Source organism: Achroia grisella, unplaced genomic scaffold (genome assembly GCF_030625045.1).
Source record: "Achroia grisella isolate CSIRO2021 unplaced genomic scaffold, CSIRO_AGI_Agris_v1 utg902, whole genome shotgun sequence".
NCBI classification, from domain to species: Eukaryota; Metazoa; Arthropoda; class Insecta; order Lepidoptera; family Pyralidae; genus Achroia; species Achroia grisella.
In genome coordinates this window covers 1,297,726-1,320,032 of record NW_026713060.1, presented here as the reverse complement: position 1 = coordinate 1,320,032, position 22,307 = coordinate 1,297,726, and the positions used below count along the sequence as shown (strand labels likewise).

Sequence of the window (22,307 nt, the reverse complement as noted above, 5' to 3'; positions counted from 1 at the left end):
AGAATTGTCTTATTATATGAACTGAATTATTATTTATAATGAATTACGTACATATATGTATGTATATATTTTAATTATTTTTACTTATTTACATTGATATGAATAGTATTTTTAATAACTCTATTTATACTATATATGCATTGATAAATTCTGAGGACTTTGGTGCAATGTTTAATTTTAAGATAGATATAAGATTAATAAGAAAACGTGAAAGATCATCGACGAGGAAAGAGATATGAATTAACATATTTTAGATATACACAATGAGGTAGGAATGTCGACTATAACATACTCATTCTTTTCTTATAGGATATTTCATTAGCATAATTATTACTTAGTTCATAAAAAAAGCTTGCCTTATACTATTACTCATATTTGTTAATGATAAATATATTTATGGAATTCTTGGTACATTACTAGTCTTTTAAAGTTTATATTTATATTAAATTTAGCATATATTTACTATCTGATTGACAGTCCTGTGTGCACATAAAACTATCCTGCTTTTTTTAGCACACAGTAACGAAATTTACTTGCAAATATGCTTGATGTTGTTTTTTTTACTAATCTTGCATGTTCTTTATTAAACATATATAGCATATTATTAATATAGCTTTAATTTGAAAATTGTAGGTATTATCGCAAATATATATACAACAATATTATAAAAAAATAAATACCACTTATCTAAAAACCATATTCCTAATAGTAGATACGAAGGGAGGTCAAAGAGTTCGCGAAATGAGGGGGAAGGGGGTTGAAATTAAACATGAAACTATTTTTCCTTTTCAATATACTCTTCCTTAACCTTAACACATTTTTCATATTTCACAAATAATTTGTTTAGACCACTAAAAAAAAAGTTTGCTGTTAAAATAAGCCGAAATTGCAGACTTGACTTCTTCATCGTCGCCAAATTTTTTCCACATCCTTCATCCTTTTTCATTTTTGGGAATAAATAATAGTCGCTGGGGGCTAAGTCTGGGCTGTAAGGTGGGTGGTCTAATTTTTCAAACCCACATCGGTGGATGGCCGATTGTAAACCATGGTTTTACCAGGGGCAGAGTCCGCGTAATCTGCTAACAGCTCTTGAAAAATCGTCTGAGCGGATTATCCATGCTTGGTGAGGAGCTTAATAAAGGCACGGTGTTCAATTTTCTTCACACTCGCTGACTTCTTCCCGATTCACTTGTTTCCAGGTCGATAACTCAAAAGTTAATGACCCGATTTAGTTCAAACTGGGTATATGTACTCTTAATGAGGTGCTTAACAAGTAACTACCTGGACGAGTGAACCAACCACCACCAACCCCTGCATTTCGCGAACTTTTTGACCTCCCCTCATATATGTACAGTGATATCACCAATGTATTCAAAGTAAACACACAGATATATGTATGTCTGAAGAATGAATAAGTCATTATTATAATAATATATAATATATAAGCAAATAACAAGTCACAGTCGCTTTTGTCTATATTTTGTTCAAATTGTACATATTAATAAAACTACAATGCCACAAATATACATATGTATAAATAAAATCAATTAAGTAATAATGGAACATATTTACAAGAAAAAACATAAATAAATAAAAAAGCAACCAATATCACAACCAAAGATTCTTTCATGAATTAACTATCTGTATAGTCTAATGAGAAAATATCTACTAAAATCTTAATTTACGCTTGATAAAACATAAGGGAATGTAAATATAATCTTATATGGTTGTAGCCCACTCATTCATTTACGAATTATTTATTTTCAACAGCATACACTATTTCGAGGAGATAAAAGCTATAAGCTCCTAAGAATATATTTAATTTTTATCCCTAACGGACTTAAGTAGTGAACTCTAAATAGATCTCCGTAGGTCAAAGAGCTAATGTCAAAACATCTAGTATTAGCCCAAACCCCTAAACAAAAAGAATGGGAATATATAATAATAGGTAGTGCAAATAGAACATTTGTATAATTAATTACCCACAACTCACTATACCATTGTTGTGTATGTGTTCAATATTTTATTATGTTTTCATAAATAGTGTTTGAGGAGACGCACCCTCAAAAATCTGACATATTATGAAAACATAACATCTTAAAAGGAGTTTTCTTAGCGGCCAAGTTTAGTCACTAAGTAAATAAATAAGTTATATTTACATATACATTATTGTGCTCAAAAATCACACTCAGATTCACTTAAACTGCCAATTACAATATCACACTATTAAGTGGTCATAAGAATATACATGAGTAACTAGGCAATATTAAGCATCATCCGTTTGAAATAAAGTCGTAAAAACAATGCAATTATTTAGCTAATCAGATATAATAGAGGCACCATTTTTTCGTTCTATACTTCTTACTTATTAATATATAAAATGGTCGAATGATTATAATAATGTCTTAAATTATTTTACTGTTACGTAAATCTAATAAGATCACTAGTTCTATTAGGTACAAATAATGTAATATTGTTTGAGATAACAACACGAACATTCGTGTATATGTATATTACAGTCTTATTTTTTTGGAATTTAATTAAAACTCTTTTGAGATTACTAACAAGTGTAAGTGACTAAGACGTTTTGTCTCGCTCACATATTCCTAATACCTCATAGTGCGAGAGAGTACATCCTAGAGGTTAATTACGTACTGGCCGATTTATTTTAGAATGTAGAAACATGTCGGTAGGTTCCAAATTTAGAATTTTTATTTTAGCAGTCACATTTAGAAATCGCATGTATTCTACCGGCGGTCACACATTATTCAGTTCAATCGATTGCCTTATACAACTCCGCACTGATTGGCACATTTACAAAGAGGATGGGGCATGGCAATAAATCAATGAATCAAAGAGCCAGTCTAAAAGTCGCATATGGCAATCATCTGATGAACTGTATAATGTTTGATCGTACAAAACGTCCGCTGAAATTACGGCTATGTGTATTTATAAACAATTGACAGGTGTTCATACGTCGCTGAACCGAGAGCAACAAGTGGCTCGCAGCGCTGATCTGGTCCTCGAACCGTGTAAGGTGACAGTATCGGGGTGATGCAGCATACTTAGCTCTTTTTCCGCCTGTTGCTCTAATTCAAGCCATCTGTGTATCAGAAAAAACAAGTTTCCTTGGTACATGTATAGAGATTTCATGAGAGAGAAGAGATTGTTTTTATTGGATTATAATGGTATGCCTGCCTGGGCTAACGGTTTATGCTGGCAAGACACCCACGGAGGATAATAAGGTTAGTATGAAGTCAGATCAAATTCATCAGGAATTAATTTCGATGGATATTTTCAGAGGGAACCGCGTAACGGTTTTCTTGGCACCCTGGCAATTACTAGTAATTAACCATCCCACCAGGAGAATGGTTTGTTATTGAATAATGTACGTACATATATATAACTGTAAATATTTATATATCTGGTCGAGCTTGCGCTGGAAACTATAGGGTTTAATCCCTGGTAAATTGTCCAGGATAGGATGACTCGCTTTTTTCCTGATCGTATCATTCCACTGGTGCACCATACCATTACCAATAAATAAATGACTGAATGACTGAATGATACATTACCTTTGGACGGCCATAGAGAATGCTTCGAAAACATTGTTGTCGCTCTTTGCTGAAGTTTCTATGTAAGTAGCTATCTTGTTATCATCGCACCACCGCTTCAAACTGTCTTGAGGCACTTCTCTGTCTTTTGATGATACATCCGACTGCAAATGAGAAAAAAATAAAAATCATTAATAATACTAATCTCGAGTTACCATTTTATTTTTATTTGACAGGAATGACAAACAAGCCTATGGCCTACCTGATGGTAAGTGGTAACCATTGTTTGAAAGAGGAACGAATATAATACCCTTCATATGTTACGACGCGTGCAAGTGCTTTTCAGTCATATGCTCACTTGTTACTTGGTTTGCAACTGGCTCATTTAATCAGATTGCAAAGTTAGAAAGCGACGGCAAAAGGCTTCGTAATTGTCATTATTTATATAAAAAAAATTAGGTATATATAAACTATATAAAACAAAATATTTCTGAGGGTACACACTAAAAAATCATTATCTTCCGTGCTAGTTAAATGACTGTGTTATGAAGGTAAGAATCTCGCACTATATTAATACGGCCCATTTTTAAATCGCAAATATCGATGAACATATGTAAAAGAAGTACAAATGTGTCAACCTCTGATTTTTTGGGGATGACTAAAAACAAAGAAGTTTTAATATTACGAGACTTCGATCATTTTATTCTGCGCGGCATTGTACAGATGTGTAATAAATATCCACTCTAGTATTACTCAAGAAACGTAACAAAACGTGACATTTTCATAGTAACCTCAAATGGTGCTTTTATCACTTAAGTAGTCTAATATTTCACGAAGGTCGGTGTCGAAGTCAAGTAAACAATGTTACGTGTTTGAGTGCAATTTGATTTAAATTCTGGGTATGTTGGAATAATAAGAGATATACATTTTGTATAAAAATGTTATGATATCATTACATCTTTCAACGTAATCTTATATATGTATAACATTCTCGTGTCACAATGTTAGTTACCAAACTCCTTCGAAACCGATTTTTATGAAATTAAATAATATACCGATTTATATGCATATTCAGTAGGTTTGAAAATAAGTCAGTATCTATTTTTCATACCCCCAAAGTGATAATGGTTGTCCACCCCCAACATTTAGTTTTTAGTTAGTAGAAAGTTTTCTATACACCTATTTTATAAACAATTTTCAAAATCGTTCAATTTTTTTTATCTATTACAAAATAACGTAGATAAATTGAATCTTTAATATTATAATGATTACAGATTCAATTTATCGATGTTATTATAACACTAGTAGAGATATTTTAGTGTTTATTATTAGAACTACGATTTTCCCGCATAGTTATGCGTGTGCTAAATCTAATAATATATAGTGGCAATGTATAAAAATATCATTTTCATACATTACATACTGCTTTATCATGCACAAAAAATATATATCGCGTCATCTAGTCCCAACCCAAGCAGAGCTGTGTTATGGGTACTAGACAACTGATATACATACTTTTTTTAAATACATACATCTTTACATATAAATAAAATTGGAATGTCTGTTTGTAATAATAAAATAACCCTTTTTTACTACGGATATTAATATAAATATGCTATATACACCATATTTTTATCTTTTACAATTTTTTTTCTGTTTTTTTCGACTAATCTCTGGCTAGACCGATTTTGACGACACTTTTATTGGCAGGTAGCTAATGTAATAAGGAGTAACTTAGGCTACTTTTATTTTAGAAAAATAAAGTTACGGACGAAGTCTCAGGTACAACTAGTACATAATATAAATAGGTAACAACCAGACCAATACGAATCATACTAATTAATACAAATGTTTGTATTGTGCGAGAAATCGATCCTGCGACTACCGGAAGTAAGGCGGTGTGCTAAACTACAAGACCACCGAGGCCGTCCAGATTTATTAATAACTTTAGGAAATAATGGCGATTACATGTTAATTTCGTCGCATATTCTAAAAGGCAGGTAGTAATTTAGTTCTGTGGGTAATAACGTGATACATGACGTCACCTCTGCTGTGACGTTTCATCATACTTCTTACAAATATTATAAATGCGAAAGTAACTCTGTCTGTCTGTCTGTTTCATTTAAGTCGGTCCAGTAGTTTTTGCTTTAACGCGAAAACGACTGGACCGACTTAAATGAAATTTAGTACACAGATAGTCTAGAACCTGAGAAAGGACATAGGTAACTTTTTAATGCGATAAAAGGGTTATAAGGGATTGAAAGGGGAGAAGAAAGTTTGTATAGAAGTATCGTGCTAGAAGTTTGATACTTATTTTTTAAGCTGTTGATTAAAAATATAAATATGACATTCAAATTTTGTAAAAAATTACCATTAAGGAGGTAATATAAAATAGGAAAATCGTCATTTATGAAGCTAGGACGATGATTTTTTTTCTTTGATTTTTGGAATAGATGCTAAATATTTTTTATTAGGTATTTGGTCAAAGTTATTATAACATGCGAACGAAGTCGCGGGCACAGCTAGTAAGTACAAAAGATGCTAATTCGAAAGAGATTTCAATAAGTAACTACTAAAATTAAAACATTAATTTATTTATGGTCAGATGTCAACATCATTACGTCATATACCTACACCAACGTTTCGGAAGATTATTATTAGCTCTACAATAGGGGATTTCTTATTTGGATTTCCCCTGTTGTAATATGCAAAATATAACATAATATTTGAAAGAAACACCTTGTTTTAAAATGAGACCTTTAACCTTTCAAAATGGTAAACATACTAGTATCTTTAATATTACACTTTTATGTAAAGTAAGTTAAATAAGATGCTTATGTAAAGTACAATGAGATAACTGATTTATTTGTCAACAGAGTACAATTTTTTTATGGATGACAATGTACCTTCTACTTACTCTAACGGGGCACCAGTGGAGGATGATAAGATGAGAATGAGGTGAGGTCTGTTAGCCCATCGTGATGGAATTACTTGGTTTACAGGGGGAACCCAGTGAAGGTCGACCTGACATGGTACATTGCTAGTAATAGGTCCTAATCCGCTTCCTCGGGGTAAAAGGGATTGTTAGTAATGTGGACTAATGAACCCATTACTAGCAATGTACCATGACAGGTGTCAGCCTCCACACGGTTCCCCCTGGAAACCATCGTGATAAATTCTTGGTAAATTTGTCACGATGGGCGAACTGACCTGACCTCGTGCTCATCTTATCATCCTCCACTGGTGCCCCGCCAGCGTAAACCGTTAGCGCAGCCAGGAGCACCATTTCATTATCATCCACAAAAAAAACCGCTTCCTCCCAGTACAGCATAATTTTTTGTTAGAGATGATAAAGGATCAGGGCACTCGCCTGCGCTAACAGTATAAGTATGTAATATTATATTATCTGTGGTATAAGCATGGCGGAGCACCAATAGGATGAATGGGATTATGATAAGATAAGTTATGAGGTCAGGTTAGTTAGCCCATCGTGGCAAATTCACCAGAAATTAACATGATGGTTTCCAGGAGAAAATATGTATTATTTCAACACAAATTGTATGAACACGTACATGTAATTACTAATACATGTAAATATCGCAGATACCTAAAGACCATGCTTCCATATTTATGTAGAAATCATATTTTCAATACTGATTCGCTACATGAAAACAAAAGGGCTAACGAACAACAGCGAAATCTGTTTCTTTATTTGTTCGTATGTTAAAGTTTCATGTAAAAACGACTGGATAATTTCGCATTATTTTGCACAGAATAAATTCTTAAATATGGATCAACATATAGTATAAAAATACTAAGAAAGAAACCCCAATACCATAGGACGGAACCACACTAACTAGACAGCGAGCTACCTATAGATGGGAAAAAAAGCGGCATAGTTATAACTTGAACAACCCAACTTAGGAAAAATGATTTTATTTCAAGAATTCAGAACTTATATATTTATCAAGATTTAAGTACTTATCCATTTTAAACTTTCTAATATCGATAAATATATATATATATATGCTCAAAAAAAAACTTTTAATTTAATTTCATTTTGAATCAGAAATTTTGAATCAGTTTTTGGCTCTGGTTGAGTTTTTCAAGTTACGACAATTCCGCTATCTTCTTCATTTTTATATCTTGAATCTCGATAAATATGTATATGAGTTATGAATTTTTGAAACAGTTTGTTGGTTCTGGTGTAAAGGTTGGGTTTTTCAAATTATGACAATTCCGGTTTTTTTGTCGATTTGTACTCACACTCGTACAACCTCGCGGGGACTACTAGTTTGAATTATAAATAGATAGTGTTCGCTTTACCAAACTAATGACAAAGCAAATAAATGAAATGGTCATTGTTTACACCATTCTTTCATGTGTCGTTCAAGATTATAGGTATTGTTTTCAGGACAGACGATTAGAAAACCATTAGCTATGATAATATAATATTAGTAGAAATATTTTACTCAAACAAAAGAACACGCTTACCGTAAGGCTTCTACTTTGTACAAACAGGGTTGACACAAATTTTATATATATGATATATATAATTGGTTCTGTTGTCTTTCTTTTAGCTTGAGAAAAAATTGAATGGTACTGATACTGATATTCCGTATTTATCCAACTTCCATATAAAATTACATGGTTGCCAAAACTATATATATCTTTGCGGTTCGCCAGTGGAGGTTAATAAGATGATGGTGAAGTTAAATCATTTAGCCAGTTTGGCAAATTCATTAGAAATTAACCTTGATTGTTTTAGGGGGATCCTGATAAGATATTCAAGTAAGGTAGTCGACGAGTCGACCTGATAAGGTACATTGCTAGCAAATGAGTCTACTAATACCCTCCGATTGAACCCCCGTCCAACTCAAACGGGGATCATAATTACGAAGGCCTGAACCGAGGTTCGAACCCCTAGTTCCGTAAAGTCGTATCCGTCAGGCAGGAGTTGGCCTTTTACTGCACTATAAGTCCTTCCGCGGGTTTAGAGTGCCATCTGCACTCTCCTCCTATCCTTTGATGAAGCTGTAAAGGCCAACTGCCAACAGCATTAGAAGGTCTAAAGAGTCTAAATCTCCATTTCGTCCTTTTTGTTCGCTATTTTCATCCTTTCCAGATTTCGTCCACGTTATCGTCTCGCGATCAGGATATACTGGTTAAAGTTGCTTGTTAGTAATACATGTTAACTATCGTGTGACGCACCATTAATTAAAAATGGTAAAGTCAATAATCATGTAACCTGAAACGGAACGTCAGAGGCCAGAGCCAAAGTAATCTATGTGACATTGACAAGTGGATGACGGACGATTGAACGGAGGCAGCGGGAGTTTTGGAGCGAAAGTGTTGATATTATTATAAAAACAAATAAGAGATAGATAATTGTGAATATTGTAGGCATTGAGGTGTTTCTCTCCCTGACTAATCGGCATTACGCCTAAGTCGTCAGGATACTAGTGATTTTAAAAGTTCAGAAGCGGTACCAATCCCGCCTACAAATTCGACTGTAAGGTAATTCTGACTAGAAGTTGTGGTAAGTGAATTTACGTTAATAACACGCATACCATTAAACGCAGTTTCTCACTTGTTTTATTGAACTTTTGGATGAATTGCTTTCTACATATTAAATAGATTTAGTATGTACGATAACTTGCGAGAGTAATGACATGACATGTAGCACGATATTCAGGTATACAATATACCTAAGAAAGAAGTATTATGAATACATTAAGTATAGAACAACATGGCTATCTAATTAGTTTAAAATACAGAGTAACTATTGTTATGTTATTAATGCCTATGATAGAGTATGATAGGATATCAACAGATTAGAAACAGTTACATTAACTATGTTGACATACAGGTTGAACATGAGAACACATACCATGTTATACATATAAACAGTGTAATGGTATTGCTGAGTTTGTTGCTAATTCACAGTAAATTAGTCTAACTTACTGTTCAGTTTTGTGTGTTTGTTCTACGTGAATTGAATTGAAGAATTGTTATTATTTCTTTACATAGGTACACATATATGTTTGATGATCCCATTTCAGATAAATGACAATCACAGGCATAGTCCAGGTATATGTCTTGATGGTGGTTATATTCCCAAATTGAGACACTGTCATATGTATATATATTATATTGGTTGATACTTTGATATGTGTTTATTAATGAATTAATAAAGCATATTAATATAGATAGACACAGTATATTGTTGACATAAACTGATACCAGCAACATAACATGTTATATTCCATAATATTAGATATTAAAGACATTTTAGATGCTATCTCTTGATTAGCTGTGAAGCTCTCAGTGAAAATAGTACTTAACTCTGATAGTACAATTATTATATTTATTTCTTGCTGTGTTTTGAATTTTATATATATAGCAATGGCTAACAATTGGTAGTAAACTCCAATGTTAAAAAACCGAATAACTGTAAACTATTATTATTAATAGTTCCTTATTTAATCATTATTTAGTATAAAATCCAATTGAGATCTATTAGGATCCTCAAGGTTATCATAATCATATGATATTGATTATTAATGTGTTGAAAAAGCACCTAGAAATGATATCCGATTCCTCAAAGGTGTCATATTATGCTGGAATTATATATTATATGTATGCTCAGATTGAATGTATTATATGTTTGAGCAATTGGTTCACTTCTTTGATGCTTCTCTTGAAATTCATTAGAATGGCCCTTAGCAGCCATTGTTGATCAATAAAGGTCCTGTGCAGGTACCTGTAGCTATGTACATTTGTCATTTGAGACAATGTTTAGTAAGTGAGTGTTGGAATTTATAAGCACCACATTAATATGTGACATGTTAGAAAGTGATAGATTACAGGTAAGACTATTCTTACATGGTTCAGTTTTATAATTTATGAAGTTGTCTTTTAACCTAAAGAAAAGCTTTTGGTAACTCCAGAAATGAATGTTATTGGCTCTTGATTGTATTATTGATTGTACAAGAAACCTGTTGAATTTTCTAAACAATACTTGAGCAACAAGCTTGTCTTTAAATTTACTATTAGTGTTATGAATATGAATAAAAGTTTTTGGAAATAAGTTAATATTTGTGTACATACAGAATGTTTGGATATATATATTGAGTCGCAACAGTGAGAGTATTTGCCTTTTGATGAGTTATAACTCTCCATACAGTAAATTGCACAAAATGTCATGATTTTATAATATGAATATGTACAACATACGACAATTGATATCACAATAATGAAAATAGACTATTGTAATATATTGCAATGTATTGCTATATTGTCCAATCTTGTGTACTGCATAAGCTAATGAACTGAAGATTTGCTGCAAGGATCTGAGCTTAAGTTATCCATTGAGTTTTATTATTTAATGTCATTTGTAGAATGAATATAGTAATGTAGTACTAAGAAACTATAAAGTGGACAGATTCATTGTTAAATCTGTATTGGAATTGAAATGTCAACCAAGGAGGAAATCATAATTGTTTAAATTCAAATTGAATTATATATTTGTGAAGTACAGATAATAAAAAAAAAAGTAGAATATATTATTGAATATTAATATAAATAAATGTATATCAGAAGATAATAACTAATTTAAAGCATTCATGAGTTAATAATGAACTCATCTTGAAGTTAGCACATGGATTGTGTCAAACAGTGTGGTCTAGAATTGTGAAATTTGGATAATAAACTTTATAATTCAGATATTATGGCAGGAAAATGGAAATAAATGAGTGCATAGCACTCTTTTGTTGTATATAGGTATGGACAGATGGGAGAGAATTAAGTGAATACATGTAAACTGTGATATGGTGAAATAGAGGAGAAAGGAAAAATTGGATACTATTTTTAAATGGTTTATGTAACTTACCTTCTATGTATTTGTAGACTACAGGATTATAAAATATTTTATGATTTGACTAATGAAGTTTCTGTATATTAATTAGTTATTATTAAATAGTCTCTGTGGGAGGCAATGTTAAGATATTCAAAGTACATAAGCTTTAAAATTATTATAGAGGAAAATTATGAGACACAGACAGACAAGATTGTTAGGAAAGAAAAGAGATATGGATATTCTAGAAAACTTTGCTGATGACCTTGGTAATGTGGTTATTAATAGGCTGCATAATTGTCCATGCATAGAAATTCGTTCCCATTCTATACAACCGTTATATATTTATGAGAATTCCTGATTGTTGGTGTTTTATGCTATGCCTTTATAAGCATGTGGTTTGTTTTATTTAATATAACTTTGTTACCAAAGAGGATGAGACTGAAGTTAGTCGGTTTTATGAAGATAGCACTTCTATACTGTGGCAAGCTTCCAATTATCTTCTGTGAATCTACTGTACTGTAGAGGACAGTGCATGGTGATTTCGGTATAGCTATGACAGGAATATATAAAAAAAAAAAAAAAAAGAAGAAGAATAGGAAAAATCCTCAATATCTTGTTAACACAAGTTAATCACTGCAAATGTAACTTAGATTGAAAGTGAGATGTTGGTATCCGTTGGGATGAACAGTGATTCACAAGCACAGTATCAGTACAATTTATAGAAGAAAAAAAATATATAAATAGTAATGATTCAAAAGAAAATTGTATCATATGTACAGGTATAAATACATATAGTAATGCCTATTTAACATTTAAATAGTATTGTGATTGATTGGATTGTAGGACGCCATATAATGAAATGAAAAATTTATAAGCCATATATATATATATATATAAGAAAATGGCAGAGACGACAGACAAAAGAAACGTAGGACAGCAGAAAAAAAGATAAGCAGATGACATAAGAAAAAAAAAAGGAAACAGTAGGAGAAGACTGGATGCAAACTTCCATAGAGAGAGACATGGATAGTCAGTATGGACGAGCTGGTTTATGAATATGGATACTGGCGTAATTTATGAGATTTTTATATGGTTTACTGATGGATAATAAACTACTTTATGAATAGCATATATGTAGAATGAAAAATAAATACTGCATGGTCTAAATTGTAAGTTTTACATGTTATAGAGAATTATTTGTTGAGAAAAGGTTTGCGAGCTGAGCCATTGTTCTTTAATTATAATGGTATTATAGTGAATACAAATTTAAGAAGCACAGTTAGTTAAAAGAAAAAGAAAAACAAAAGGACAATTGATTGTTGTTAAATGTATGAGCATTAAAGTTTTGAAAAGTGTACATGGGTATACTAGATTTAAGTTGAAAGGATCCTATTGAACCTATAACTGTTTTAAGAGACCTTTATATCCAATGCAAATAAAATGAGAGATAATATAAGTTGTGGAAGTAAGGCTATATCTGTCAATTTAATCCCAGGAATATATAAGAAAAGTTACTAGAGGATATAAATGAAAGTTAAGATATAAGAAAGTTAAATATTGTTAACAATAGATTACAGTTTACAGTTAAAAATTACTGTTGTAGATGGTTTTGCCAATTTTATTAATTTCTAGTTAACCTTTGTTAAATCTTGAGATATTGTATCTATTAAGATTTTAATTGGTTGAAAAAAAAAAAGAGTATAATCGAAGCGTATAATGCTAAATTAACGAGCATGTAAGAATTGTTGGTATACATGTTGACTCAATTGACTGGAATATGAGATTGGATGTGTTGTATTTAGACCATTGTCACTTTTGACATAACTGTTGAGTTGAAGTAAAATAAGAGTGTTAACTAAGGCTTTTAATAGTAAACTCATCAACATATAAGAATTGATGTTGTCACTTGCATAGCATACGAGAACGGATGTATTAAATAAGTGAGGGTGTTTTAATGTTGAATTGTACAAAATTACAGGTGTAGAGATATTGGAAGTTTATAATAATAACGGTGATGTTGTTTTCAAATATTTGGTTGATATTGATCAGATAAATAAGATTGAATTAAATTTAAAGCGTTGTCTTTGACGACGACGGAAGTTAAAATTTTTATAAGTAATGATCAACGCAATCAAATGCTGGGCATTTGATTCCATAGATTAGTCTGAGCACCTATATGCACTTGTATGTGTGGCTGAACGCCCTTTGGAGAAATCGGATTGACTATTGTACTAACTAAATAGTTTAAATTGAAATTAATCCTTTCAGAATTGATTTTATGTGTCTGTTGTAATTAATGGGAAATTAGAAGAGGTGCTAATTTATAGAACCCAGACACCGTATACAGACACTTTAGAAATATTATGAATAAAGCGCTCGAGGTGTACAAGATAGTTACACTGCAAGATTGTAGTAAGGACGATCACAAGGTAAAATTTGATACACCTCTATGGAAAATAGTCGGTAAATATACGCGGTGAAGAGTTGTACATAACGTAACGAATAGATCTGAAAGATTAAGGAATGCTAGTGATACAATGATGAGTTACAATCGATGACAAGCTGAATTATGAGCAAAATGGCTAATAGAACGGGCGGTTGATATGACAATGAAAAATGATTTGCAATACTTTGATGAAATTATGAGATTAATATAATAATCATATGACTATGAATACGATTTATGGATTTTAAGGTAAATGATGGTGATTTAGATTTGATGATATACTGATGAGATGATTGCGCTGAGATCGCGGCTGATGGTTCCGTATACGTTAGTTCACGGAGAAAATGGGGATCCGCGTGTGCTCAATGCGACGTACAACGAACGACTCGCTTTTTGTTGATGCTACTCAAGATTTGGTAGATAATAATAGGAGTAGGGTATGTGGTAGTAATATATTGCATGTTCGTTCAGAAATTGGTAGATACTAGATATATATCAACCAGATATATAATTCGAATTTGGTACATAATTAAATTTAATTAACTTATGATTAAATGTTATAAAGTCCTTTAAAGCGTTGGAGAAATAGTAAAATGGAACCAGGAAATCCAGTTCTTAAAGATATGTAATAGAATAAAAAGTAATAGTAAATTTTGATGGGAGTGCATATAACCCATAGTTGAGTTGCAATGTAGAGCACTTGAGGCTGAAGTAAAAATAGCATAGTACCATAAAGAATATGACTAGTTGGAGGCCGTAACTCCTTGCGTGCGCAAGCGGTGAATGCCTCATTGAGAAAATGACCAGTTGTTAAATATTTGATGTGTTTCAGTTGGAGGCCGTAGTTCCTTGTGGCGGCAAGCAGTGGCTGAGTCTAATGAGAATCTGACCAGTTTGAGGCCGTAGCTCCTTGTGTGGGCAAGCGGTGGCTGAGTCTAATGAGAATTTGACCAGTTTGAGGCCGTAGCTCCTTGTGCGGGCAAGCGGTGGCTGAGTCTAATAAAATCCAGATCTGTTGAGACCGTAGTCATAGTGGGCAAGCGGTGGCATTTTTTTAATGTTTTGTTTTAACAGGTATTTCACTAATTAGCTAGGCAGCCGTGTTTGCAGAGATGCTGACTAGTACCTGGTGTGAAAAATTAAATGATACAACTTAAGGCGGAAAAATATAACAAAGACTGAATTCATGATGTTGAAATGTAATGTGTAGTTGTCAGTGGCAACTTTCATATTTTAAGTATGTAAAGTATCTCAAACTAAATTTTATATGATTTTAATTTTATTATATTACCCGATGTTAACTGTTATGATAATATCGAATGAGGCCCTTCGATAACGTTGGATGGCCGAAGTGGCTACGAATACCATCGATAAAATATAAAGTGAATAGTAGGCTTACTAAACTCACGTTCGTTTGACGAAAGTTAGTAATTCGTTTTATGGAAATTGCGCAAGGTTTTACAACAAACTCCCAGAGTCTGTACTCAATTTGCCAGAAAAAGAAATCAAATGTGTCATAAAATATTTTCTTTGTAAAAAAAAAAAAAAAGCTTATTATAAAATTGAAAAATTTATAAATGTCATCATTTATAAATCAGTGTTTTTTTTAGAAAATATCTAACTTGAAATTCATAGCGCTGTCAATGTTGTCTGATTGAACGGAGATTAAGTGCGTAGCGGTTTTTATGTTGATTGCCGCACGCCTAATCCTTGTTGTTAATTAAATATAAGTAAATCAATATTTATTTAAAAGAACAACACACAGGTTTCTTGTTTGTTCTTCTTGTGATGAATCTGCGTTCCGAATAAGCGATAGATTCAAAAATCTTGACTACTCAAAAGTGCTTATATTAAGTTTGTTTGAATAAAGATTATTTCTATTTCACATTAATCTGGAACAGTGGGTTTTGGTTTATGTTAAACTGGTGTTGTAAAGAAAATTGAGATCAGTATCTACAATCATTTATAGTTCCCTAAATGTACAGGGTTCAAAGGGTGCAATAGATTACTTGACCAGTGAGCTGATGGTATTGTTACGTAAATCATAACTGAAATTCAATGAATTATGTTATATTAAAATAATTCTCTGGTAAATCAAGAGTATCGTCGAAGTAAAATAGTAGTAGTAGTATTGAGGGTATTAGAACCACTTGAATAATATTGACCTGTTATTTTCTATTGGTGAGGTGAAGGCAGGCAGCGATTTTGTTCTAATTTTATGTCACGAGAATAATACTTTCTCTTTATATTTTTTTCTCTATATATGTAGGTAATTAAGTTTTACCTTTTGTAATGTGATATGTTAAATTTATCCGTTAAAATATTCATGATGAGAAATGTCAAGTTCTATTTTGGAGGTATAAAAAAAAAATGCAATGTTCATCGGATCGGAAACTTACATTGTGATGGTGATATGTTACAGTCTGACTCATAGAAGTCAATCACCGCCAAATAATTGTTTGTTACTCTAAAAGGTTGTTCATGTTTTTGGGTGATTTGGATTATGTAAATTAATATATGTTATGTTATATTTTGTGCATTCTGAATGCATGCCGAAACTTAGCTCTGTTAGTATTGATTTTAGATTGTAAACCTTTGACAGTATACTAAGATAGTCAATGTTATGAAAGTAATGTGTATCTTTAGTTTATTTAGTTAAGTATTTGTTATATGATCCTGTAGACACTATATCCTTTGATAAGCATGACTACGCTCATCAGTTACCTATGTGTCTGGGCCAGACACTATTGCAGGATGGCCGACTGTTAACTATCGTGTGACGCACCATTAATTAAAAATGGTAAAGTCAATAATCATGTAACCTGAAACGGAACGTCAGAGGCCAGAGCCAAAGTAATCTATGTGACATTGACAAGTGGATGACGGACGATTGAACGGAGGCAGCGGGAGTTTTGGAGCGAAAGTGTTGATATTATTATAAAAACAAATAAGAGATAGATAATTGTGAATATTGTAGGCATTGAGGTGTTTCTCTCCCTGACTAATCGGCATTACGCCTAAGTCGTCAGGATACTAGTGATTTTAAAATACACTACATATTTATAATAAAGACTACACACGAAGACCCCTTTACATTGTGGTAACACTGGCCTTGTTCATTCAAAGCCTGAAGAATCGCTAAAGTACTGCACCTACTTCCAGCGTCAAGGTGAATTGTGAAAATCACTTAGCTATAAATGTTCTTGATTCAGCGCTACTCATGCAAATATTCAATGCTACACGATGTATTGTATAATATCGATTTTTTATTTCAATATCGTATAATTGCAATAGAGGTCATAATGATATAACAGCGTGACGGTTGACTGGTAGAGAATGCCATCAGGCATTAAGTCCGCCATATATACAATTTTGTGTGCAAAAGAATAAATAAACAGAATAGCAGAGAGAGTCAGTCCATCACTGTCCCCGCTGGGTAGTAAATATGATTATTATTATTATTCTCTCTTTTTCATAGCGAAGTTGGTGATTACTACCGAGGATGGGCTATACCAAGTCTCTCGTTACCTTACTTCGTATTCTATTGCAGATGTATCTACGAATACTCCTGTAGTGAAATGTACAAATGCTTATTTTTCTGTTTATTATTATTATTATTTCTTCTATTCTATTAAATTATTCAATATTTTAACGCGTAACCTATCCATGAAAATAGGGTAGTCACCTATGTAGCAAACATGTCTTATATAAATAAATACTTTGACTTTCATACTAACTTTATATTATTAATATTATAAACGCGAAAGTTTATGAGTATAGATGGTGGTTTGTTAGTCTTTCACGCAAAAACTACTGAACGAATTTTGATGAAACTTTACAGTAACATAGCTTATACATCAGAATAGCATACAGGTTATAAAATTAAGGCGGTTGAAACCGCGGACACAGCTCGTAAACTATAAACCCATCCGAACTTCGGTTCAGACAATTGACATTTACACATAACGTGAGGATATGTCTTTATGATTAATGTATCTTTCGAACAGCGAAGGATTTTAAATATTTAGGTGCAGTGAGAGCATGTTAGTAAATGGGACTATTGTCCCCATTAAGTACTATGTCAGATCAGCCTACTAGCCTATAGCCTAGTTTTATCGAATTTGGTGTAGTTTTGCAAAAAGTAATTTCAGTACTTGAAGGATTAATATTATTTTGTTTAATTCCACTACCATTAGTATTTTATTCAGCATTGAATATTTGTGGTCTCACCACAAATATTCAGTGCGGGAAGGAATTCATGGAAACCGTACCACCACTACTAGAAGAAAAGAATTATTCAGTCTATACCATATTGCGACATGTGTTTCGCCCCTGAACGAAGCATCATTATTCTTTATTCATTACTGTATCATTGCCTCCTCAGCGTTAGAAATGCAGACATTACTATTGTATCATCATCAACAAAAAAAGGTTTGGTTTTAAAGGAGATTAATAATAATAATCCAGGACAATTCCCACACAGCTCTGATCTCAAATAAAACAGAGCTTGAACTATAGATACTAAACATCTGACATAAATATTTAAAAGCATTTTTTACACGTAGTAACAATCTATACCAAAACATAAAATCATACTTATGATAAGAATTATTTGTATCGCGTGAGAATCGAAGTGCGTAATATTACCATTATCAGTACAATATTTGTGTACATATAGTAAAACATGGTTGTAGTATATATAGTCTTTGGTATAATCTGTCTAAAATATAATCATACAGTAGGTACAAATATAGTCTATGATGTTTGTATGATACACTGTGCAGTACATAGAGTCTGCATTGTAAAATTACAAATTCGTAATATCACCATTATCAGTACAATATTAGTGTACATATAATAGAATATGGCCCTATATCCAAATATACTGGGATGAATACAGGCCCCAGTACCAATAAAGATAAGATAAGATCAGAAATACAAAGTTGACAATGTTCTATCGTCATTAAAGTTATCATTATGAGCAAATATTTAACAAGGGTTGTTATGTTACTAGGAAGTTACGAGTATATCAGGTTGACCACCACACTGTCCCTCTCGAAGCATCCTGATTAATCACTGGTCAATTCGCCATAATGAGCTCACAGACCTGATTACATCTACCATCCTAGGCATATATATACTATTAGCGCAGCCCAGTGCACTATACTAGTCTTCCATAGATAAAAATATTTCACAATAATTTTATTTCTCTAATATGAAATAAATGAAGATCGTTTTTACATATGAGATGTTCTATTGTCATTTTTTTGGATAGAGTAAACAAAACAACATATTGGCAAGTGTGTAATCAAGATAAGTCCCAATAGAGTGACTGAGCTTGAAATTAAACATAGGTAGGTAGAATAGATAAATGAACCTTGATCTCCTGAATGAACATTGATGTCATATAGTAGAGTAGGTACTTTACCATTCTTAGATTTTACATTCAGCATTTGTCATTGAGATGTATATCCCCTGTAATTTCACTCTCATAAAAAATGGCTAGAAAGATGAGGAAAACAAGAATAAATCCCTAGCTTAGGAGCAGATATAGTTAAGAGTATATAAACATAGCAAAGAACTGGGTATAATCAAAGTAAAATTATAAAAAAAATTACATGACATTGAAAGTAGATGATTGCATGGATAAAGCTAAAGAAAAGTGCAATAAATACCTTATTTCCGACAACCATAAAGGGAAACTTCTCTATTCCATTCTTAACACCGGCATAGTGAAGAAACTCATTGAGCCACATTTTAATATTGTTGAAAGAACTCCGATCATCTATGGCATAGGCCAGTATACAAATATCTGTTCCTCTGTAGAAAGGTGTACGGAGAGACTTGAAACGTTCCTGGCCGGCGGTATCCCATACCTGCAAATTATTAATAATAAATAGGTTGCCTCCGATTGGCCCCCATCCAATTCAAACAGGGATTGAAATTACGATGGCCTGAGCTAAGGTTTAATTCATATCCATCAAGTGGGAGTTAGCCTTCAGCCACTGCATAAGTCTTTCTGCAGGTTTGGAGTGCCATTGGCACTCACTCCCTATCATCCGGTGATGCTTTTAAGGCCAGCTGCTGCCAACAGCATTAGAGTAGTCCGAAAAAAAAATAATAATAAATAGGATACTCTATGGATTAGTGTGCACATCATGATTTGATGCAATCAAGTCAAAAACATGCCAGATTGTATTTTAGTACAACCATAGTATCTTAAAATAAAGCTGCACAAAAAGTGAAGTGCAGTTTTTTGAAACTGCACTTCACTTTTGGCAGCATTTATAGATTTTGATCTATAAATGCTCATGGCATCTTCCGGCATTTACAGATTCAACAAAAAAAATGGTGAGTGTAAAAAGCGCCTGTGAAGTAGCAAAAGTCAACTGCCTGATGGCCATAACTTTAGTCTGAGAGCACCAGGAGAGATTGTAATCTCAGCGAAGACTAATAATTTACATCCCCATTAGAATATAATAAATTTGATGACAAATTTTGTTAACTTCCAATGTACTATATGGTAGATATATTATTTTTACAAATTTTGTGGAAAAAGTAGAAATTCTTCTGAAATGTTACTTTAAAAGTCGAGAAACTAATTCATATATTTTAATTAATCTACTGTCAATACAATGAAATTCATATCTCAAATAGGGATATAGATATTTTCCATTTAACACAGCTTCATTTCCAAACACAGTTGAAGAACCTTTATATCATATAATATTGTCAAAATGAACTACTGTAAAATGATATTTAATATGGGTTTATTTTTATAGAAGTATATAATATATGTTAATAAAATCTACCCAAAATTACATTAGTTCACTTATTGCAGTTCTATATTACTTTCTGTTTACTATTTTTTTTTTATCTAAGTACTTTATGTTGTATCTATTTACACAATTTAGCTTCTAGGTGTACTTAGTTATGATCTGTAAAAATTGTACACCTCTAGTAAACTGCTTACACTAATTGTAATCTGTTTTATGTGCTTGTAAGTAAATAAAAAAAATATACTATTCATTATAATTTTTAATATTATTATGTATTTAAAAAAATATATAACTATCTAATGTATATATTAGACCAACTTACTTGCAATGTATAGTCTTTTCCATTAACTTGTACCGTTTTATTCATAAACTCGACACCTATCGTGTGGAAGCTGTGGTCATCGAAATGGTTGGATATAAATCTGCTCATCAGGCAAGACTTGCCCACGCCACCATCTCCCAAGATAACAATTTTCAGCAGCGTATTTTTATTCTGACTCCTCCCGTACGTGTGATCATTCTCTTCCACCATTATTATAAAAAATAATCACCATTATACACCATCAATTGCTTCTTTTATGATTCCAGCCTTGAAATCAGCACTCTTTAATTGACAGTGACTCAGAGTATAACAGATTTCCACCAATGACATTAAAGTTAATTGGATAAATTGACTTAATAACCTTACATGCCTAAAGAGTATTTTTTTAATATCACGAATTGTATGTTAGTTTTATTTGGTAATGGAAAGAAATTTTGCAAAAGACACAGCTGTTCACATGTAATAACAACCGTCAAATGAATTAGGGATGTGATGTTCAATTTCAATAATAGGCATCGATGCAGTAATATATCGATATAAAGGATAAACAAGTCGATTGTTTATTATGAATGATGTCATTTTTAATAAAGGTATTTTCGTAAATGAATACAATATACTGATATTACTAATAATTTTACTGTTTTCAGTAATATCATTACAATTTTTTAAGGAATAAATACGCGTCGAAGTTATGAGATTATTTGAAATAAGATACACATTTTTGATGAGCCCCTTTTTTTAAGTTCATTCATGGAATATATAATATTTATGAGCATAGAAACTAAATAAATTAAAATAATAGCAGGTTTCATTCATGTTTTTATTTGGCACTAAATCAAGTATAACTTAAATGTGCCGCTGTTGAATTTGGCTACTTGTATACTAAAAAAATTTAATATTATATTATATTGACAGTTTATGATATCTATACGCGTCTAGAAATTAATATATGGTGACCTTTTTTCACCAAAATGGTTTTCTAGTGTTTGTCAGATATGTCACCGTGTAATATTAATATCGATAATAAATTTAGAAAAACAGCGTATCCCTAAATTATAATGCTTTGATTGGTTTGACTTATGTGGTGACGGATTCGAAGAGTTGCCAGAACTAATATTAATTTTTATACAAGGAAGTAAGAAAGATAATACAAGGAATTTTCTTTTATCAAAATTCAAATACTCATCAAATACATGTACTGAGTGTAGTTTGTTCAATATAAAAAATACAAAGAACATTTATAAATTACAAAATTCGCGAGGTCTAGCAATACCGGTGGAATCGTTTGAGATTGCGCTTTTGATTGATGTTTTATTTGCACTCTTGTCAATAATCCGTCATTCCTACT

General features: G+C 32.1%; 1 protein-coding gene across 1 annotated transcript; it reads right to left on the bottom strand.

The window, feature by feature from the left end:
• Positions 1-1,522: 1,522 nt before the first annotated feature.
• Positions 1,523-21,420, bottom strand: LOC131853458 (ras-related protein Rab-9B). The gene is made up of 4 exons (XM_059204351.1): positions 20,960-21,420; positions 19,534-19,734; positions 3,576-3,718; positions 1,523-3,103 (listed from the first exon to the last, which is right to left on the bottom strand). The coding sequence occupies exons 1-4, from the start codon at positions 21,167-21,169 to the stop codon at positions 2,971-2,973; spliced, it is 687 nt and encodes a 228-aa protein (XP_059060334.1). The 5' UTR covers positions 21,170-21,420; the 3' UTR covers positions 1,523-2,970.
• Positions 21,421-22,307: the final 887 nt, after the last annotated feature.

Excerpts from the sequence above, each read along its gene's own strand:
- LOC131853458 (XM_059204351.1), bottom strand. The coding sequence starts at position 21,169 with ATGGTGGAAGAGAATGATCACACGTACGGGAGGAGTCAGAATAAAAAT. Across the intron at positions 19,735-20,959 it reads GAAAAGACTATACATTGCAA|GTATGGGATACCGCCGGCCA; the intron begins GTAAGTTGGTCT and ends AATAATTTGCAG. Across the intron at positions 3,104-3,575 it reads TTCTCTATGGCCGTCCAAAG|ATGGCTTGAATTAGAGCAAC; the intron begins GTAATGTATCAT and ends TCTGATACACAG.